This window comes from Ovis canadensis, chromosome 24, assembly GCF_042477335.2.
Source record: "Ovis canadensis isolate MfBH-ARS-UI-01 breed Bighorn chromosome 24, ARS-UI_OviCan_v2, whole genome shotgun sequence".
Lineage (NCBI taxonomy): Eukaryota > Metazoa > Chordata > Mammalia > Artiodactyla > Bovidae > Ovis > Ovis canadensis.
In genome coordinates, this window is record NC_091268.1 from 32,465,242 (window position 1) to 32,487,927 (window position 22,686).

At 47.5% G+C, this 22,686-nt stretch overlaps 1 protein-coding gene across 4 annotated transcripts in view; it reads left to right on the forward strand.

Annotated features, from left to right (window-relative positions):
* Window positions 1-22,094, forward strand: part of VPS35L (VPS35 endosomal protein sorting factor like) — a 141,152-nt gene extending 119,058 nt beyond the window's left edge. For 3 of the 4 annotated variants that reach the window (XM_069570238.1, XM_069570240.1, XM_069570241.1), the window contains 5 exons: window positions 7-146; window positions 7,334-7,499; window positions 14,234-14,352; window positions 20,705-20,851; window positions 21,537-22,094. In XM_069570238.1, the coding sequence (XP_069426339.1) occupies window positions 7-146; window positions 7,334-7,499; window positions 14,234-14,352; window positions 20,705-20,851; window positions 21,537-21,635 (671 nt within the window). In that variant the 3' untranslated portion in view covers window positions 21,636-22,094. Of the gene's footprint in view, window positions 1-6; window positions 147-7,333; window positions 7,500-14,233; window positions 14,353-20,704; window positions 20,857-21,536 lie in introns of all 4 variants that reach the window. The other variant, XM_069570239.1, reaches the window with a different exon arrangement.
* The last annotated feature ends 592 nt before the right edge of the window (window positions 22,095-22,686 follow it).

Consider the following 22,686-nt stretch of genomic DNA (forward strand, 5'->3'; position numbering starts at 1 on the left):
TTGCAGCTGATGCCTTTTTCAAAGCCGCCATAAGCCTCGTTCCAGAAGTTCCCAAGATGATTAATATTGATGGAAAGATGCGGCCCTCAGAATCATTCCTTCTGGAATTTCTCTGCAATTTCTTTTCTACATTATTAATAGTTCCGGTACGTTTCCCCAGAAGACCTGTAGGTGATGTCTTTCTTTGACCTGTTTTATATACATTCTTTGCCCTAGAAGTGCAGGGATGTTCTATCTATATCTTTGTTGGTTTTGTAGTCAGATATTTGAATTTCTCAATGCATTTATATTCATCTGTGTCCAGGGTATATAGTCAAGGCTCTCTGTATGACGAAGGAGGTACTACTTGTTCAGGGCTCAAGCCACTGGACCAAAACACCTAGGGTGAAATCTCTTCCTTTCCTTCCAGCTCTGTAGTTTCAGGTGATTGTGTAACATCACCAGGGTACAGTTTCCTCATTTACAAAATGGGCATAATAATAGTATCTACATGTCTAGGTTGTGGTGAGGATTAAGTGAGCAAATATACGTAGGTGGTTAGAACAGTGACTTGTGCTGTGCTTAGTCACTCCGTCATGTCCAACTCTTTGTGACTCCATGGACTGCAGCCGGCCAGGCTCCTCTATCCATGGGGATTCTCCAGGCAAGAATGCTGGAGTGGGTTGCCATCTCCCTTCTCCATCAGTGCCTTAGTATATAGTAAGCACTTGAAGAGGTAATGGTGATGTTATTTTGATGGCAAATACCAGAATACACAACAAGATAGTGAAAGTCAAAGGGCTGTTGTTGGAAGATGCTGGGGTTTCTTGTGGAGTATAGGGGATGAATAGTCAGGTTTGGGCTGGAAGGAATCAGGGCCACTCCCAGGATCCAGCATTAGGGCCCTCACCCTAGTTGGGGTTCTTAACTTGGCATGCACCTAACCCATGGGGATCTGGCAGAGCAACCACAAATTCAGATGAGAGAGAGAAAAAAAAAACTTTCTTTTTACAAACCTCAGTGAAATTTAGCTTTTCACTTCATTACAAATCCCAGGCAATGAACCACAGTACCATTTGTAGTAACTGGGACTTTGTCACCAAAATAATCAGCAGTATGTTTATATCACATTTCAGGTGTGAGAGACATTTCACAAGACTATCTACATGTTTCCTTCCTTCACAAATGCAATAGTTATTAGGCCCATTGGCTAGTTCTGTTATTTAAATGTATTCACCAAGAAGTAATAGATTACAGTATAACAGATACATTGAAAAAATATTTTGACAACTGTATTTTAGCATAATTGATTTCCTTTGTGGTCTTATGTATTTTATTTTCTGCTTTAGAAATAGAACTCTGAGTTGTGTGTAGGCTTCACCAGGTCATAAAAAGTCCAGGCACAAAATGGGTTGGCTCACGGTGAAGCCAGATATGCATAGGAGCCACGGATGCTTTTTAAAATATAGTCTTGCTCTGTCCCGTCCCCACTTCTGTACTGAAAGTCTCACTCCCTAGGTAAGATTGGCCCTGGAATCAGCATTTTTGAAAGCTCCCTTGAGTCAATTATAGGTGGTCCTAGGACCACACTTTAAGAAATGTCCCTCTGGTCTCAGGCCATGAAACATTCAGCTCCCACAGGTATGGGGTTACTTTGGGGTGATGAAAATGTTCTAAAATTGTGATGATGATTGTGAATATATGAACTCTGTGAATATATGAACTCTGTGAATATACGAACAACCAACAAATTATGGATTTTAAGTGAGTGAATTGTTGGGTGTGTGAATCATCTCAGTGAAGTTGAGAAAACAAAAGCTGAGTTGCTCCCAACTTTCCAAGTTCAAATCCCAAATTCTTTGAAGAGAACCTGGGATGTTCTGGAGGCAGGCTTGATGGTTAACTTCAGTGTGTTCTGGTATCCTTCTTAGTAGTTTATAATCACTCTCTGGTTTTTTGCTATTCTAGTTATTTGTCAGGTGATAAAATCAGGATTTCTGATGAGGAAGTGGATCAGTGTCATAATTTATTGATTAATTGGGTTACCTTTTCCTTCTGCATATGGGGTTTTCTCTGTTAAAAAATCACTGGAGCCTTGTGCTTGGAGTCAGAAACTTGTGTTAGTCCTGACCCAATGACTCGACAGCCTTGTGGTCTTGAGAAAGTTTTGTAACTTTCAGAGTCTCCGTTGTCACCTTTTTAAAATATCATCCAGATATACACCTAGCAGAGCCGCTGTGAGGGTCGACTGAAAAGATCGCTGTGAAAGTCTTTCATGAGCCAGAAGCTTGGTCCCTGGGATCACAAGCTGATGACCAGTGGGTGGAATCTAGCCTGGAGACACACTTGTTGGCTGCATCATGATGGAAAACATTTGGAACGAATTACCCCCATTTAAAATTTGTAGATCACAGAGAAACCCAGATTTCTAGTTCCTTGAGAAAAAATCAGGTCCAGCCCTATGAGGCCCGCATTCCCCGCCTGGCCAGTTGTTCTCAGCTGGAGAGCAGCTGCCTGTCCTAGAGGGGCACGTGTACTCTCTCCAGGGCCCTGGGCACCTCTGGGTCCATTAAATCCTTTTCTGTTGCTTACCTGTTCCCTGAGGCATTCAGGTAACCCTACCCCTGTCAGACTTCATTGTTCCTGATAGTGCTCTGGCTTTTGCCAGGATTTCTCAAGATGTTAAGATGGTTCTAGGCACAGTTTGGGACTTACTGGGTGCCTTGTGCCATGCTAGCTCCCTTTGTCAATATCCAGTCTCTAGGATTCTGCAAGGCAGGACCTGGGAGGCTTGCCTGGGGTTGCACCGCTGGTAAGAAGCAGAGCTGGGAAGTCTGTGCTACCCGAGAGCCTGTACTGCCTGAAACATTTGCAGGAGGCTTTATTGCTCAAAATAGTTGGGACTTTACAACCCTACATCCCTCTTACGGGACACAGCATAGTAACTACTGGCTGGCTGTCCAGGTGCCATGAGATGTTAAGTCTAAAGAGCCAAGGCTGAGTGCTCACCCGGCTCAGAGGCTGGAGGATGGGCCGAGTGCGAACCCCACTGTGGTCAGTAGGTTCAGCAGGAGACGACTCCTGTATCCCTTTTTACCTGGTTCACATTGTTACCTTTCTTGTCGTAACTTTTGTTATTTTACTTTTAAAATTTAATTCGTTAATTGTAAGGACACTTACCATGTCTGCCCTCTTAACACATTTTTAAGTGTATGATGTAACTTTGTTGACTCAAGGCCCAACACTGTACAGCAGATCCCTACAGCTTATTCATCTTCCTTAATTGAACCTTTAAACTCATTGATTAGTGACTCCCTGTTTTCCTCCCCCTCCAGCCCTTGAATTCCACTCTTTGAAAGGACTATTCTAGATGCCTTATATAAGTGGAATCATGGTGTATTTGTCTTTCTGGCCTGTTTAGCTCACCATAATATCCTCAAGGTTCATCCATGTTGTCGTATATGATGGCATGTCCTTCTTTTTCATACAGCTGGATAACAGTCCGTTGTATGTGTATGCCACGTTTTCTATATCCGTTTATCTATCAATGGACATCTTGTTGGTTTCTACCTCTCGGCTGTTGTGATGATGCTACAGTGAACATGAGAGCATTAGTATCTCTTTGAGATATTAGGGATTTCAAATGTTGACGAAGTACCCAGAGGAGGGAACTGCTGGATTACATCACAGTTCCACTTGTAATTCTTTGAGGTACCTGCGTACTGCTTTCTGTAGTGGCTACACCATTTTGCATTCCCACTCCAGAGCACAAGACTTTTTTAAAGAATGGGTTTGAAAAGCTTTGACTCATTTTATTTGTTGAGAAAAAAAAAAAAAAGGATGCCATTTTAGACCAAATAAAACAACTGGTCCACTTTATTCATACTTACGAATACAGAGGTGAACATTCCCCCAGGACAGCCCTCTCTCCTTAGCAAGCAGCCCCACTTTGGGAGCATTCTGAATCATTCTGCTCTGGTGTTAGCAGTGGTCAGCCTCTTGGTGGACTGCAGAACAGTTTTCTCCATAATCTTGAACTAACATATTTCTTTGAACAACTTTTGGTAGGACAAGGAAACAGAATGAATTGAGCAAGTTTGGTGTGAACCACTGCGGATGCCTAATTTTGATTCAGTTGAAATTTGTAGGCAATGGAAATGTTCCCCCTCAGTTTTCTGGCACTGATCACCAGGACACAGCAGGGAAATGTCTTCTCTCCTTCTTATCTTAGTGAAAAGGTCCAGCCGTCAGCATAACATGGTATCCAGATGCAAAGCTTCATTCATTGCGTCTACCCTGCAAATATTTGTTGATCTGGGAATGGAGGAGTGAGCAGAAATGTGTGCTTCCATGCAAGGAGACACTCCAAGCAAATCAGTACTTAACTCCGGTTGTATGAAGTGTCATAAAGAATTACAGGCACTTCTGAAAGACTCAAATTTTGAAGGGAAGTGGGTCAGAGAAGTGCCCTGAGAATGTGTGATTTGAGCTGAGCTCAGAGGAAGACTGGTAGTTCTGTAAGGGCAGGGGTAGGGTGACATTCGGGGTGGAGGGAACAGCATGGGTAAGGCCTTGAGGTGGGCGGGGGCACCCAGCAGCACTGGAGGGACTGGAAGAGAGCCGCGGTGAGGAGAGGCTGGAGGGGCATGAGCTGGCAGGGCAGGCAGGGTGGCAACAGCGAGGCCAGGGAGCGCCACAGACCCCAGACTCACCCACAGCCTCTCGTCTCCACGGTGATCTGTCTCCTGCCCTCCAGCTGCTCTGTGGCCCCCCGCCCCCACCCCACCAATGCTCCACCTCTCTTTGCTGCACTTGCTCCCAGCCCCTCTGTGTTCTGACTCCTTTTGTAAAGGACTTGAATATTATTTAGCAGAGAGAGAGCCAGCCAGCAGTTCACCAGTATTCACTCCAAACAACCCTGTGATTATCCTCCTCTCACAGAAGCAGGCCCTGGCACAGAGAGGTCAAGTGACTCGCCCAGGGTCACCAGCCAGTGAGCGGCCAAGATAGAATTCAAAGCCAGGATGTGTGTGCTCGGCGCCGTCTTTGCTGCCTCTCAGCTCTCCTGGGAAGTTAGTTGTTTCCAGGGTATGCTTTCTCCCGAACAGTGATGTTTAATAGAAGGATTCCCGCAGACCAAGGACCCAGAGGGACACTGCGAATGGTGGGAGCCAGGCCCCCTTTCCTCCAGCTGAGAGAGAGAGGGCTGCGTCCCTCCCAGGTGCCCCTTGGGAGCCACCTCCTGGGTGTTTGCTTGCTGCCGGGGAGGCAGCCTTGGCAGAGACCTCGGGAAAACCTTTTCCCGCTCGGATTGTCTACTGAATCCAGGATCTTTTCTTAAGTTCTTTTTAAAATCTGTTTGCCTTGCTTCAGTTGCTGGCACTGGTACAATTTCTTTTGAAAATGTTACAACCACTGAAGCATGGCTATTGTGTGGAAAATGTTTTCCTTGTAGAGAAGGCTGGAAATAATCTCTTCGTCTCTTCAGGTTAAAGCTCGTGGGAACAGCTTCCTACAAACCTTCACGTCTCCGTTACCCCTTCTTCCACCTTTTTGAAGGTGTGTCGAATGCTGTCTCACGATAGTTATGGCAGTTTGTATTGAAAATCACTGGACCATTCACATTGTTGTCTCTTTCCAGGGCAGATCCTGAAATAAATATATTTTGAGCATCCACATAGTGGAACAAAATAGCCTAGTTAGAAACAGCTGCTAGCAAAGAAAGACAGTAGTAAGCTGCCAGCTGAGCCTGACTCTGGCAATGGAAGGCGGACTACAGCGTGGGCAATTTCACTGTGTATCGTTTGAGGCATTCAGATTTTGGAGCATCGTGTGTCTTCTTTCGTGCCCATACCGTAACAGCAATTCCTGTAGATGTTATCAGCTGTACAGATCATCTCACACCCCTCCACCCTCATTCTTACCCACTGGAAGTATTTCGGCTGTGGATCCACACTTTGGATTACGAAGCCATGAACTCCCACCCACCTCAGTTATCACGCTTCTACCCCGAGCCTGAATTTAAAAGAGCTGACTACGTGCATGCCTTTCCCCAACTAGCCCGCTCTAGCTCATGCCTAAGTCATCTGTAGAGAGGCATTATATAGAGTACTAGCACTTAGGAATGTCCCCTCTGGAGCAAGACTCCCAGGGCTCAAATCCTGGTTCCCCTGTCCCAGCAGCGTGGCTCATTTCCCATCTGAAATGGGGTCGGGGTGGGGGGTAGTGGTCATAAAAGTATCTTTCTGAAACAGAGAAAAGCTATGGTAGCCATGATAGCTACCATAAAAGTTAGCTACTGTTTTTGTAGCCACCTCAGTACCTAGTACATGGAAGGTGCTCGAAAAATGTTATCCTTTCAGCATCATTTACCTACCAAGTGCCTGCTGTGTGCCCAGCACTGTCCCAGCAAGCAAAGACAGGAATAAGGGCACCATTCACAGTGTGTTCCCTGGGCCGTCCTAGAACTGTATTATCGGCAAACACAGAAGATAGAATACCTGCCCTCCTAGAGGTTTTTAGGCCAGGATGCAAAAAAGATCAAGAGATATTGTTCACTAAAAGAGTAGGTAAAATCAGATGCGGAGAACTGCTCTGAAAATATGAGATGGTTGACTTGACACAGAGACTAGGAGAAGGTGCTAGGGGCTCTGGATTGACTATCACAGGAGGAGCTAACGTGTAAGGTGAGGTACGGCAGCTGTCAAAGGAACCAGACGTCTCCCCTGGGTCGGGGAGATTCCCAGGAGGAGGAAGTGGCAACCCACTCCAATACCTTGCCCGGAAAATCCTGTGGACAGAGTAGCCTGGGGGGCTGCAGTGCATGGGGTCACAGAGAGTTAAACTGAGCACAAGCGTGATCTCCCAAGAGAGGATCCTCAATTTAGCTGCTAATGTTGCTGAACGCCCTAAAGAGCAAGGCTGTATTTAAAGTCGGTGCCTTTGGTGGTGACAGTGATCATTTGGGGGTTTACCCGAGGTAGGTGGCTTCTACTGTGCCATCTGCTGCGAGCCCTGCAATCTAGCTTTTGTAGTTGGAGAAACAGGGCTTTTTACTGTTACGCACATAAGAGCAAGGTTGTAATTTTGGAAACAGGCCATTAAACTGACAGGTAACTTTGCTTTCTTTTCTCAGACCCTAGGCTCTCAAACCTTGTCTCCCTAGACTAGTGTGCTGATTAGTAAAGTTAACAGCAGTTTGCCGCTTTTCTCTCTATTGTTTAACCACAGCTGGCACTTCGATTTTTCTGTAGCTGCTAAAGGGAGGGACCTGGGTTTCTGTCTTGATTTTTTTTTTTTCCCCTTCTGCTTCACATTTAGGATTATTTATTCCTTTGTTTTGGTCCTCCACTAGGACCATCCTGAACACGGAGTCCTGTTTCTTGTCCGAGAGCTGCTCAACGTGATCCAGGACTATACCTGGGAGGAGAACAGCGATGAGAAAATCCGCATCTACACCTGCGTCCTGCACCTGCTGTCTGCCATGAGCCAGGAGACCTATCTCTACCACGTAGACAAAGGTAGCCAAGTCCCCCCGCCAGACTGCACCGTGTTTGAACTCCTGAGTGGCAAGTGCGCAGTTTTCATTTTCTTTTGTGTTTACTCACCATGAACTTCTAGTTCCGGGCCTTGATAAATTTGTCCGATGTAAGAATTACCTGGAGCAACTCTTAAAAAACACAGATTCCTGGGTCCCATCTATCTCTTCTAAATTAGATTGCCCAGGAAGAGACCCGAGAATTTGTATCTTTCATGAGCATCCAAGATCATTTTGACACATAGATGAGTTTGGAGAAGTACTCTTTCGGATCAGTGATGCCTTGCGTGTGCCACAGAATTTCTAGAACGGTGGTTACATATGCATATGTGTGACCTTCACCCTGGGCCTATTCCTTTCCAGTCTCACATGGGTCCTGGTCTTAGAGCAGTTGCTTGGAGAAAGGAGATGGCCTTGTACCCCCATCTGCAACCAGCCGTTTTGAGCTTGCTGCTGCAGGTTTGGGGGCAGCCTCTTCATGTCCTGGAGATAACATGGGACAGTCCCAATTCCAGACTGCCACCCATTGAGCCTCAGCATCTCCCTACTTGTCAGAGCCTCAGTTCCTATTTTTGGTTTCCAAAAAAATGGCCCTATTGTTAAAAGTGCTTTGGCCAGTACCTGTATGCTTTAGGGTTTAAGCCCTTGGAAATTTTAGGGAATGGATTTGGAGTGCTGAGGGTGGCCTCCTGTCATAGCTCTCAGGGGGTTCCTCTGGCTGGGATTTAGGGGCTGAGGTTTTGTAGGGATATACCTTGGGGAGGCTGGTGAACGTTGGAGTTGATAGTTTCCATGGTCAGAGCTCCTACTGCATGCCAGGTACGGCCCCAGACTTGGTGGGCCTCTTTCTCCTCTGATCTTGGCAGCACTGTGAGGAGAATGAGCATGGTGTCCCCATTTTATACTTGAGCAAGGGGAGACTCCAAAAGACAACAGGATTTTACCAGCCACGTGGTTTCCGGAGCTCAGGGCCAGTTGGTGCTGTGAGTGGAATTCACTGTGGCACATGCGTTATGCTGCCTCCTTGATTACAGAATAACAGTGTTTTAATTAAAGTATATGGTTGTACATGGGGGCTTCCCTGGTGCCTCAGTGGCAGTCTGCCTGCCTGTGTAGGAGACATGGGTTTGACCCCTGGGTCAGGAAGATCCCCTGGAGAAGGAAATGGCAACCCACTGCAGTGTTCGTTCCTGAGAAATCCCATTGACAGTAGAGCCTGGTGGACTACAGTTCATGGGGTTGCAAAGAGTCAGACCCAACTTAGCAACTAAACAACAGCAATGGTTGTATACTCATACAGTAAACCATAAAGCTGTGAATTATCACGTAATGAGTACCACTTGGTAACCACTACTCAGATCAAGATATCAAACATTACTAGCTCTCCAGAAGTTCCCTGTATGCCCCTGTCCAGTCAGCACCACCACTTGCCTCTCTACAGGTATACTGCTCTCCTGACTAATATTACAAATTAGTTTGTTAGTTTTTTCTTTTCCATAAATGGACTCATTTAGCAAGCATTCTAAGTGAGTGTCTGGCTTCTTTCACTCAGTGTTATGTCTGTGAGAGTCTTCTGTGTTGTGTGTAGCTATTGCTTATCCTTTTGCTTTGCCGTGTAGTATTCCACTGTATGAATATACCAGAAGTTATTCCTTCTCCTGTGGATGGAGTTACGGGCTGTTAGGAGTGCTGCTGTGAACATTCCTGAATATGTAACTCTCAGGTTTCGTGTCTGTTGGGTATATGCCTGGGGTGAAATTGCTGGCTTGTGGGATTTCCTTGTGTTCTGGTTGGTACCATCTCACAGTTTTCCAAAATATTTACACCAGTTTACACTCTCACCAGGCATAAATGAGGTTTCTGGTTGTTTGCTTGATGTGGTCCGTCTAGTTCGTTTTGGCTCTTCTGCTGAGTGTAATTTGCATTTCTCTCACGGCTAATGCGGAGAAGGCAACGGCAGCCCACTCCAGTGTTCTTGCCTGGAGAATCCCAGGGACAGAGGAGCCTGGTGGGCTGCCGTCTATGGGGTCGCACCGAGTCGGACATGACTGACGCTACTTATTAGCAGCAGCAGCAGCCCAGCTAATGAGGTTGAGCTTTTCCTGTGTTTCTTGGCACTGTTATTTTCTCTCTTGTGAAGGGTTCGTGGAGGACTCAAAACAGTAGAGAAACTTTCGAAGCCCAAACGCTGCCATGGAAGTAGGTCTGGGAATCCTGGGCCCTGTCAGAGGAGCAAGCCCTCTCCTCGCTTTTTGCTTCCTTCAGCGGATTCCCGGAATCCTATCTCTGCAGAACACAGCAGGGCAGACTGTAGGAGCTGGAGCGCCAGCACAGGAGGAATCTAGTTTTCTAGCTTTTAGAGATGAAAAGAGAAGGGTGGGTTTTCTCTGCTGCCTTCTTGGCCAGCTCTGTTCACCCTGGACGCACAGTTGTGACCTGACAGTTGTCTTAGTAGGAGAGAGAGTCCTGGGGGAGCGTATGAGGCCCACAAGATGGGGGCCCCATTTTCCTGTCTCTTGTATTGGAGGCAGCCTTTTTAGACAGTGTTAACAAACGTTCGAACTTTTGAAAAACTGGGGTCAGATTTTTTTTTTCTTTTGCGTATAAAGTATGCCTAGGCTGTTTTCTTTCCAGATGAATAAGAAGAGAATGTTCTGAAATTACCTGGAGCCATAGCTCCAGTGCTTTCATGCGAGTGAACGAGAGAGCGTGCTTGCTGTGGCAAGGCAGGACACTCCTGACTCTGGCGTTTAACGTGCGGATAGACATCTGGTTGGAAGAGTACAACCCAGGGGCCCGTGGGAGGTCATCACAGCCCTTTCACTCCTCCACGTCGCCTGCCAGCCCTTGAAGCATTCGGAGTCGTGACCCCAAGGCCAGACAGATGCAGAGATCCTGGGCTATTTTTAGTGGCCATTTGCCAGGGATTTCATTTCTCCCCATTGCAAGCACCCTGTCTGGACTCTCCAAGTGTTAGAACAGAAACAGAGGGACGGAGAGAAGGGGGAAGTGGAGAGTCAGGAGCTACTTGGCCGGAATGCAGAGCGGGTCCGAGTTCAGGTGTGGCACTCAGCACTCCTGACCCTATTTTTCACTTTCTCGGTGAATTTTCTCCCTTCAGGGTTCAGCCTAGATCTCACTGATTCTGTAATTCCATCCCAAGCCTGGATTTTAGGACCTGGAGCCCCCAGGGTTGCTGTCTCTGGCCCTGCAGTGCATGTGGTGGCGATCGTCCGTTTGCTCATCTGCGTCTCGTTAGGGGCTGTGTGCTCTGTGAGGGCAGGGCCGGGTCGGCCCACCCCCCCAGCCACCAGGTCTCCAGCTCCCGGAACCTGGCGCGGAGCGGGTTCTCACCCAGCCCGTGCTCTGTGTGTGTGAGCGGCCTGCTCCAAGCACGCCTCTGGCCCCTCTGGGCAGGGTGCCTGCAGCTTGGGTGGTTGGCCACAGGCGGTCCTAGGCCTTCTGTCTTCTCCGCTGCTGCTGGGCTAATCTGAATGAGAGTAGGTTCCAGCTCGGAGTGAAGACGGGGAGTTTATGCCAGGAACTATCCTAGTCCTCAGCAGCAGGTGTGAGAAATTCCTTCACCAGCTGCAGTCTTGCCATCCCGCAAAATCTGATGGTGGTGAATGGCTGAATCAAATTCTTTCTCTTCTTACAAGAATGACTGCCATCTTCCACATCATAGACCGCTGAGACACAGCAGCCAGAGCTGACTCAGAAATCCTAGGGCGGTTGGTTGCCTGCAGCCCACGGCAGTTCACTACCAGCCTGTGTTATGGTAACAGCTACAGCGCCAGCAGCCGCCTAGGAGAGCACCCCAGGACAGTCCCCAGCAACGGGCAGTTCAGAACTGGAGTGGAGGTTTCATGCGGACAGAGAAGCAGGGAGAAAAAGACCAACTGTTGTCCTTGTTTGCAGGCAATATGTCTATAGCCTGCTTACAAACGAGTCAGCCCAAAAAATGGCATATATGTCTGTGTGCGTGTGAGAGTGTGGAGAGAGCTAGAGCGTCACAGAAGGGCACAGTGGCGTCAAGTGATGCTGGCGAGAGAGGCCGCTGTTCAGGCTCCTGTTATCCCCCCGTTCCACAGCCTTGACATTCAAGTAAGAACCGGGGATAAAAGGAGTTAATTATTCTTGAAGTAGCAACCAGAAATGTACATGAAGCATCTCTGAAGTTACTTTACCAATTAGTTAATTACTGTGTACCTGTCTCATTCCCCCAAAAATTCAAGACAGTTTACAGGAAATATGTAAAATAATTGAAATGTAATTGTCTTTAATTGAAAAAGTTGGTTCTTAGAAGCTATAAATGAGGAGATACATAGCTTTATATGTCCATGTGTGATATATATGGGGCTCCACTATGTATACTGTTTCGTCACTTTATTGATAGTATATTATAAATATCTTTAGTAGTAGCTGTAGTATAGTGCAGTGTAGTACATGGTAGTTAACTATAGATCATAGACTTTTATTGTCTTCATAATATTTAATGCTAATGCCACAGAGCATTGAGTCAAAACTCTTGGTATGCATTTCCACTGCTTCTCTTCTCACCTTTATACACATTTATGATGAACATACATTAAACATATAATGAGCATTGTTCTCTATAATGTGACAATGACTGTCACATACATGCATCTTTGTGCACCTGTGGGATGATTTTCTTAGAGTGGATTTTCCCAAGCCAAAGATCTGGCCTTCTTCTAAGACCTTTTTTTTGGGGAGTAAAATAGATATAACATAAATTTTACCATTTTAGCTATTTTTAGGTGGACAGTTCCATTTTATTAAGCATATTTGCAGTGTTGTGCAACCATCACTATTATCCATTTCCAGAGTTTCATTATCCATTTCCAGAGTTTTTTCATCCCTCCAAACAACTCTGTATCCAGTGAACAATAACTGCCCGCCTCCTCCTCGCCCGGCCTCTGGTGGCCTCTGTTCTATTTCCTGTCTTCATGAATTTGCCTCTTCTGGGTACTTCATAGGAGTGGAGTCATACAGTAGATGTCCTTTTGTGTCTGGTACGTGTCCCTTCCCATAATGCTTTCAGAGTTTACCCATGTTGTAATATGTATTAGAATTTCATTCCTTTAGGATTGGATAATATTCCATTGTACAGATAAACCACATTTTGCCTACCCATTCATCCATCAGTGGATACTGGGGTTGTTTCCACCTTTTGGCTCTTGTGAATAAGGCTGGTATGAACATTCATGTACAAGTGTCTGATTGAGTCTCTGCTTTCAGTTTCTTTGAGCATATCTAACATTGGAATTTCTGGATCCTGGGCAGTTCTCTTTAACTTTCTGAGGAACCACTGAGCTTTTCCACAGCAGCTGTACCATTTTACATCCCCACCAGCGGTGTACGAGGCTTCTAGTTTCTCCACACCTTCATCAACACTTTGTATTTTCCTTTTTGTAGTTGCTGTTGTTTTTAAATAATAGCGATCCTAATAGATGTGAAGTAGCACTAGACATTTCTTAAGGCTTTTCTTACTGATTTCCAAACTATGATACTCCCACCAGTAGCTTCCCCAGGCCTACATCAAAGCCAAGTATTCTTTTTCACCTTTGTTAATCTGATAGGTGATTTTTTTTTAAAGTCCTTCTGTGGTGTTAGTTTTCTGTTCTTTGATTTCTAGTGAAATCAAACTTTTTTCCATAAAATTATTGGCCATTTAGATGTATATACGATATATTGACAATTAATGTATTCGCCAGTTTTCCTGTAAGCAACCCTAATGGGGTCACTTTTCTAAAAGTTCAGAAGCCATCCCTGCACATTGTTCCTTGACTTTTCTTGTCTTCATGGCAAGCACCTATTGAACGTGATCCCCTGGTTCTGTGGCCTGTTGTCAGCGGTCCAGGGAACAGTTCTGTGCAGACCCTGTCCTGTCCACAGCTGGTGACCTTGACCGTGATGGGACTGGTATTCCCGTCTCTTTAAGAATTTTCCAGTTGGTTGTGACATCTATTTATGCTTATACGAAAATAGCTCCAAGAATCATTAAATGGAAAAGAAAAAAAAGTACAAAACAGCACCCTGTAGAGTCTCTCTCCTTATAAAGGTCAACAGGAAAGAGGGAGAGGGAGGTCAGACTTAGGCTGTTCTTGCGTCTGGTCTTTATACAGACAGCAGCTGTGATGGGAGGTGCCCAAGGAGAGAGGGGACTTTGGTGAGAAGATTCAGGTTTGCAGGAAGACATCAGAGAAGCTTCCATGCTGTCTGTGGGAGTTTTGAGGAGGAATGACAGGACAAGGGGCTGGGGGCGGTGCTTAGCTTGAAAGGAGCCTCCCCCTTTGGTATCCTGGCTGGGGTGGGCTGAGATTCCATGTCCCCATCCATTATCTCTTGCCTGTGCTAGTTATGAGGACCCTGTAGTAATGCCTGTGAAGTCCTGAGCCCAGTGCCTGGCCCACGGTGCTCAGTATTGACAACCATTCTGATGGTCACTGTGATGCTTGCTGTCCCCTCTGTGCCAGGCCAGAGGGGACAGACAGATGTCCATGCTCCTGCTGTCTGGCTCAGTCATCCGGAAGGCTAGGTATTTTCTCTGTGATTCCCAAGGGCCCAAGTCAGCAGGAGATTCTGGCCATTTCCATTTGCCCTGCCTTGCGTTCCTGCCATGTGCTGATACCGGTGCCACGCGGCTGCCTCTCCCTGGCCTTGGGAATGTCTCACAGCTCTTGTTTCTTCCATCAGTCGACTCCAATGACAGCCTCTATGGGGGAGACTCCAAGTTTCTGGCTGAGAACAACAAACTATGCGAGACGGTGATGGCTCAGATCCTGGAGCATCTGAAAACCCTGGCCAAGGATGAGGTAGGTGCCAGCTGCAGCCCCCCACCCCTGCCACTTGCCCCCAAACCACAAGTTCCCAGGGTACTTGGACACTGTTTCGTCCTGAGAGTAATGTGCTTGTGTGAAGACTGTTCATCGAGGGCCCCGGGGCCTTTGTTGCCGCCGTTTTCTCTGCCTGCACTGCGCCTCCCCACCCAGGGTTCCCCTGGCTGCCCCACTCACCATTCTAGTCACAACTCAAGTACCTCCTCAGAGTGGCCTTCCCTGACCCCTGTCTCAAGCAGCCACGCCCTCCTGCATCCCTCTGAATCTCTGCATGTGTCCCTGTGACGCTTGGGTGTGCTCTGAAACATAGTGTGTGTGTGTTCACTTGTTAGTCACCCGCTGCCCCCACCAGAATGTAAGCTATACATGGCCAGGCCCGGGAGACTGGGGTCTTAGAGACCTGCCTGTGCTGGAGACGGGGTCCTGGGATCCCTCTGTCCCTCACCTCAGCATCCTCCCCTGCAACCTGGCATGCAGCAGGCGCCCAGTCTGAGCATGTTGAGTGAATAATAGCCTGCACTTGCACACCTTAGCTCTTTTGATGCCCTCAACAGGCCTATGATGTGGGTGCTGTGTTTATTCTCCTTGGATAGGAAAGAAAACGGAGGCTCAGAGAGATTTCCAGAGCCCCCGGGTTCCTCTGGTTGTGACAGAACAAGGTTCCTGGCCCAAGCCCCAAGCCTGAAGCCTTAGCCATTGCACTGCCCTCCTCAGTAAGGCCTTTCCCCTTGTGAAAGTGGAAAGTGGCATATGGTGTCACCCCGCCATGGCAGCAGGCTGTGCTTTCCTTGCCTTTCGGTTTTGCTTTCCTTTGCCTTGGCTGCACGTTGCGGCTTGCTAGTCCCCTAGCCAGGGACTGAACCCAGGCCCTTGACAGCAAAAGCGTGTTGTCCTAACCATTGGACACCAGGGGGTTCCCATTCCAACGTCTCTTACGCAAAAGTGTAGTGTGGGGAGCTTTGTGTGCATTGTTTCAGCTGATTCTCATGATGGTCCAGTGAGTGGGGACAGCTGTTATCCCGTTATACTTTAGAGAAACTGAATCCTAGAGTGGCAGCTGTGCAGTGTGGTCCAGGCAGTCTTCTAGAACCCATGCTCTGATCCCTGAATATGTTCTTTTACCAGATGTTGCCTTTTCAGAGTGGTTTTTTGCATATTTTCCATATAGATAGATGGTTGATTGATTTCAAAATAATTTCCAAATTATACTAGTCTAATAACTACCTGGTACCCTTTCCCAGTATTCCATTTATGCAGCTTCAGCTCAAACATGTGGGTGACAGATGGATCCCAGAAGCTCTGTGTTAGGCTTGGTGGGGATGGTTGTTCAGACATTAAGACTGATTCCTGTTGTGTAGTCAAGGTGGCGAGGTTGGCAGGGTAGCTCAGATGGTAAAGAATCTGCCTGCAATGCAGGAGACCTGGGTTCAATCCCTGGGTTGAGAAGATCCCCTGAAGGGAATGGCAACCCACCCCTGTATTCTTGCCTGGAGAATTCCACAGACAGAGGAACCTGGGGTCACAAAGAGTCAGACCCACAACTGAGTGACTAACACACTTTGACTTCACTTCAGATCAAAGCCAGTGCCTGACCTTTCTCTGTGTCCTTCCCTGGGACACTTGTTGCTAGACTTTCTGCTTCTGTGTTCCCCTGCCATACCCCCTTCCTGCCCCAAAGCTTGTTCTTTGTTACTTCAGGCTGTCTGCTTGCATCTCTGAGCATTTCAGTTTTTAAAACTCCCATCTAGCAAGAAACAACCTGAGCCCTGTTCCTGATCCCCCGCTAGAAGACCCTGTTTCCTCTCACTCCACTCACCCTCACCCTGCTTCCGTTCCCTCCCAGACCCAGGACAGTCTTCAGACTGCCTGGTTCCCAGCCCTCCCCTTCCTTCCACACGCTTCCCCAGCTCCCTCTTTCCCAACTTGGAGTCTCACTCTCCTCTGATTTGCTTCTATACCCCCATCCACCAGATCCTTTGAAGACAAGAAGATCAAACTGGATTTTTAGTTTAATTCTTATTCACTTCTAGGACTTAGAGCATGCCACCATTGCCCTTACCGCCCTTCCCCACCCCAACACAAAGCCACAAGAATGTTCTGTAGCTGTGAGTGCACACACGCAACGCACATATATGTCCTGGGTTCTTATTCTCTCCGGGGTATTCAAGCACGTCTGAGAAAGAGTGAAACATTTTCCGGACTCCATTCCCCAGTGGCCACTGCCAAGGTCAGGGGCACAGCATGAAGGGCCAGCCTTAACGTTAGCAGTCCAGAGGGCAGATGGAAAACCCAGAACCACTGCCACCCCGGGGCCCCTAAGTGCCTCCTAGTGCCCTCTATAGGGATGGGAGGGTTGTAAGTGGGTCCCACTGGCCTGGGACCCACAGGGTGCAGGGCTGCAGAACTCTGGGGAAGTTCATGCATGAAGGGCAGCATTAGAACCCCAGTTAGAAGAGGTAACTCCCCTCCTCGAACCGAAAGGCCTTTTTTTGAATGGGTGTCAACTTGGTCTCTCCACTTGGTGGTCAGAGAGAGCCCTCACCACCCTGCAGAAGAAAGGGGAGTTCTTCACCTTCAGTTTGCACTGACCACTCCCTTCTGCTCCCCTGCTCTGAAGGATCCTTAGCACCGTCTCGATCCCTGCAAACATGGGCTCTGGCTCTTGCTTCCTGCCAGAGCAAGGCTGTATATTTAATTGAAAATGCCTTTCTTCACTCTGATACCACAGGCTGGGTCTAATCAGAGGTGACTGCCGACAGCATAAATGACCACAGTGTAGGACCTCCAGGCTCACAATAAAAATAAGCCTAGAACCATATAACCTGGAACTGTTTTAACCTTTGTCTCTTTTTCTCTTGGGGGAGGAGGCGTTGACGGTGATAACAGCTGAAATACTTCTGAAGCAATAGCAGGGCTGGAATGTTTCCAAAGGACATTTCAACTCATATGAATACCAGGGGTGCTCACTGAAAGTGTCTGTCCATATATGCACATTTATTAGGAAAAGCATGGGTGGACCAAGCTAGGACGGAACATGTCATCCTTCATTTTAACAATGTGCTGTGAGATTCGGCACAGGCGGCCCTGCGGGGTGGAGGCTTCTGAACTCTCTCCGCTGCGGGGGAGCCAAGCCCGGTGCTGTGAAAGCCCTGCGCTGGCGCCCAAGCTGAGTGTCTCACCTCTCAGCACTGACTGGTGTCCGCCCTGCCTCCAAACTGCCTCTACCCGCACGTGAAGGAGCCAGCACTGCTCTAGTCACGAGCTTCACGAAGCTGTTTGTTTGGGTGTGGTGAAGCTGGGAACCACGCCAGACCCTTAAAACTTCCTGGAAGTGACAGTTCCCCTAGGCAAGGAATCAAAAGCAGCCCCTTTCTACTGAAAAGCTCTGTGGAGACAGGAGGGGCTTGAGGCCTGGGTTTGGTTCTATCTTGTGTTCACAGGTTCCTGGGTCTCTGCACGTCGGCCGGCCTGTCTGCTCATTCCCAGGCCCTTCTCTAATGATTTCATAGTTAATGGGTGGTGCATTTAAAACATGCAAACTGGGCTTTCAGGGTAAAATGCTTGAGAAGATACAGAACAGAGAAAAAGCCAGTGAGATACTGTTTTCCTTGTTTGACTTTTTAAAACTCTGCTCTGTAGTTAAAAGGCACCTCTCAGAAGAGTCTTATTTGAGAGCTTTCTATGAGGTTGGTCCTCTGGATCTGAGTAGAAATTAGGGCCCTCGTTTCCAGGCATCTCCAGTTTAAAGGGAGAGCAGGATAGGCTGGAACCCACTGAAAGAACTCTGCCCGGTTCCCGGCTGGGGCAAGCTCATTGTCTGATTAAACAAAGGAGCCCAAAGTAGGCAGTGGCCAGCCAGTTAGTGGTCTGCTGGCCAGGTGGTTGCCGCCTTCCCTCCACACCTGCAGGCTTGGGACCCCGCAGCACAACCCCACCCCTTGATGGCAGTGTCTCAGTTGGCTCAGCTGCTTCTGTGATGGTCACCTGGTCCAGACTGTTGCCAAGGCAGCCTCAATGTTGGGGGGCCTGAGTCTCTTCACTGTCACACAGACATCCTCACCCAACTGCATTCTTAGCTGCTCCTTGGCAGTTTTACTGTCTTGCTCTTTTTCCTCCACTAGATTTGAAATTCTCACCTGGGAGAAGGCAGCAAGAGGGGATGACTAAGTTGGCTCAGCAGTTAACACAAAGTCTGCTGCTCTGTAGGCTCCACACATGGAAGGATGGACAGTTAATAGGTTGTTAGAAGAAAGCAGGAAAAATATGTATTGTTCTAAACCATCTCAGACCATTCCCACTTCCCTGGATAAATCTATAGCTGCACTGGGCAAATCTCTTGGCCTCTTCAGAGTTTGATCCCTGATCTGTGCTGTGTGCAGTCCTGTTGACTCTTTGCAACCCTATGGACTGTAGCCCACCAGGCTCCTCTGTCCATGGAATTTTCCAGGCAAGAATACTGGAGTGGGTTGCCATTCCCTTCTTCAGGGGCTCCTTCTTCCTGTCCCAGGGATCAAACCTGCATCTGTTGTTATCTCCTGCATTGACAGGTGGATTCTTTACCACTGCACCACCTGGGAAGCTCTTTGGATCCATAATGTGATGCTAGCCCTGGGTCTGTGGGAACATCGTATGATCTGGGGCGGTTGTGAATTGCACAGGCTCAGAACTGGACACCTGGAGCTCAGAGCCTCACTCTGCATTTGCTAGCTGCGACCCTTGAACAAGTTCCTGAAGCTTTCTGGCCTCATCAGCACAATGGGAATGTAGTGGTTTCCTGTTATGGCTTTGAGTCACCCCAAACTTAAAACCCTTGTTTATTATCTCACAGTTTGGGAGGTCAGAAGTCAGCGTTGGCTGGGCCAGTTTCTGTGCTCCTGGTTTCACAAGGCCAAAATCAAGGTGTTGACTGGCTGGGCTCTAACCAGGAGGCACCGGGAAGAATCTACTTCTCGGCTCATTTGAGTTGGCTGCGTCAGTTCATCCTAAAAGCCAGCAGTGGTGGGTCATGTCCTTCTCAAGCTTCGAATCTCTTTAGTCTCCCTTTCTGCAGCATCTTTCCTCTGCTGCTGACTTGTCTCTGACTTCAGCCTGAGAAATTTTTCTGCTTTTTAGGGCTCTAATGATTAGATTGGGCCCACCCAGATTATCCAGGATTATCTCCCTAAGGTCCATAACCTTAATTACACCTGCAAAGTCTTTTCACAGTAGCACCTAGATTGCTGTTTGAATAGCCAGGGGGTGAGATCCTGGAGGACAGCTCTAGAATCCTTCCTACCTACAAAGAGTTGTTGTGAAGATGAAATAAGTTGTGTAAAGCACAGAGCTCATACCTGGCACAGTGTAGGGCCCTATACCCTACATTGTGCAAAGCAGGCCCTCAAGGCTCCTGGCAGCACTGATGTTTGCAGTGCCAGCCAAGAGCATCCAGCAAAGGCCTGGGCGTCAGCTCTCCAGGCCCCACACAGACCTGTGTTATGACCTGGTCCCCACTCAGGCCCACCTGCTGACTTGGGCCTTCCCAGTGCCTCTGTTTACCTTTGGGAGCTGGCATCCTATGTCCTGGGCCTGCTGCATTTTGGAGATTTAGTTTCCCTTTTTCCTTTACTACTTAAAGCTGGGGTTCAGGCGTGGTCTACTCTGACATTTTGGTTAGACTTTCCTTGTTTGAGTACCTCTCACATCAGATCATTGAGCAAGAAGGGAAAGATCTGGTCTTAAGCATATCCAGTGGTTCTTATGGGCTTCCCTGGTGGCTGAGAAAGTAAAGAATCTGCCTGCAATGCGAGAGACCCAGGTTTGATCCCTGGGTTGGGAAGATCCAGGAGAGAAGGGAATGGCAACCCACTCTAGTATTGCTGCCTGTTCTTATAAGAGCTGGGTATCAGGGAGCATTGTTCATGGGGAGCTGAGGTCTTTTGTCTTTATTCCTGGCAGCCAAAGGGCAGGAATAATGAAACTTTGGGTGGCTTGAGGAAACACCTGTGAGAGACATATTCTACCTCCTGCACCGGCATTAAAGCAAGAAGGCCGGTCTCTGCTGGCCTATGTCATTCCTCTTACTGAGCACTGAGTCTCCTGAGAACATCCCTGCCTTCTGCTTCCACTTCATGAGTAATGCCCAAGTGGGCTTCACACACAGCATCTCGTTTTAGTCTCATTTACCCTCTGAGCTGGTATTACCTTAATCTCCTACAGATGAAGCTGGGAGGTGAAGCAGCTCGCCCTCCAGAAGATCCATGGCAGAGCTGGCCTTCACACCCCAGGCAGCATCAACACTGGGATGAGTCTGAGCCCAGTGCCAGGCAGTAACCTCTTTTTTCTATTTCAGGCCTTAAAGCGCCAGAGCTCTTTGGGCCTTTCCTTCTTTAACAGCATCTTGGCCCACGGGGACCTGCGCAACAACAGGCTCAACCAGCTGTCCGTCAACCTGTGGCACCTGGCACAGAGGCACGGCTGTGTGGACACCAGGACCATGGTGAGGTGCGGGGTGGGGCAGGGCGGCCCTCAACAGGCCCAGTGGGCTTGGCTGTCTCGGCGAGTGATGCAAGCCCGCTGGCCAGGCACAGGCGGTCTCAGCGCAGCCTCAGGGCCTGGACAGCAAACAGCCCCCATCTCCCCTTCTAGAAAGGTGCCAGGCCCTACAAAGGACAAACAGCTCTCCATACCTACAGGTTCAGCACCCTCAGATTTAACCAACCACGGCTCAGAAATATTCAGGGGGAGAACAGCTCCAGAAAGTTTCCAAAACCTGAATTTGTCATGTATCTGCAACTACTGACATAGTGTTTACATTATAGTAGGTATTACACGTAATCTGGAGATGATTTCAGTATACAGGAGGGTGTATGAAGGTTACATGCAAATACTATACCAGTTTCTATAAAGGATTGTGTACCCTTGGTTTGGTATCAGCTGGGGATCCTGGAACCAAGGGACCACTGGGTAGTATTAATTCCCTGTAAATAAAAGCTGCACATATGAAAACATCAGTAATTCTTGGTGATTTTAAGAGCAAGTTGTAATCGAAGGAGTCTTATTTAAAAACTGCTGCTTCTCCTCCTCTCTATGAAAAAAAGCCTAAGTTCACAGTATGGCTGATTTGTCAAGAGCCTTGAGAATCATGAACCACAAAGGAGATGAGCCTTTCTCTTTCCTCCTAGGTGAAAACTCTGGAATACATCAAGAAGCAGAGCAAGCAGCCGGACATGGGGCATCTGACTGAGCTGGCCCTCAGGCTCCCTCTGCAGACGAGGACCTGACTCCAGGGTCTCTGATGCCAGTCCAGAAAGACCTGTTTTGTTCTTTTTGTTTTCATTTTTATGCACATACAGATGGGTTTCTCTGCTGTTGTGCCAGTGAAGTGAAGAAGTGGGAGCTGTCAAGAGTATTTGAATCTATTGCTGCTCACTGAGCACGGCGTCTGTTTCTTTGCACAACTGGCCTTCAGATGGGCCTTTATAGAGAAAAACAGAGGAATGCAAGTAACACCTCTCTTTTCAGGAAGGTTTAATTGAAAGTTAATTGAAAAAAGAACCTTGAAAAGCAGTTCACTTTGAAAGAGCTGCTGTGCCCTTTCCCTGATTTGCTTTATGTCAAAACCGGCTCTTGATTGGATTTTAAATATGCTGATAGATTAAAGGAGAAAACAAGTCAGATTCGAGATTCTCTGGGGCTTTGATGGAAAATATACTGTAACTGAATAAACCTCCCTGAAGGAATATTTATGTTCATGATTTTTCATTTAATTACCACTGACTCTCACTCATCCGGAAGAGAATGTGTCTAAACATCCTCAGTATGTGTCTAAACATACTGCCTGGTTTTTTCGCAGCCGTAACCCTAAACAGCATATGATTCAGCCTGCTTTTTTACTAGTTTGGTGGAGTTTGATTCTTGTGTTACCAATAATGAGCTTCCACTGACATTTTATTTTGAATCAGTAAGATCATGAATATTGGTCATAGTGGTGACTCACAGCCTAGAACCCTTTGTGCAGGAAAATGCATCCAAGTTGTGGATAAAAAGTGGCCCGAAACCATTATATTTTTGGAAGGTATCCACTGAGCAGACTACATTTCACGTCTACTCTGTGAAAAGCCTGATTACAGTTTGCACAGTAGAAGTAGCTAACATAATTTTTTATAATTTATATAAACTCATGTTTTAACTGAATAATTTGGGACCAAGAATATGCTGTGGATTTTCTGCCAGCTTAACAGTGAACCCCACCCCACCCCCACCCCAAGAATTCTGCTGAGAAAATGGCCTCCACTGAAGCAGAGTGTACTGAACAAAATACATTGAGAAAGC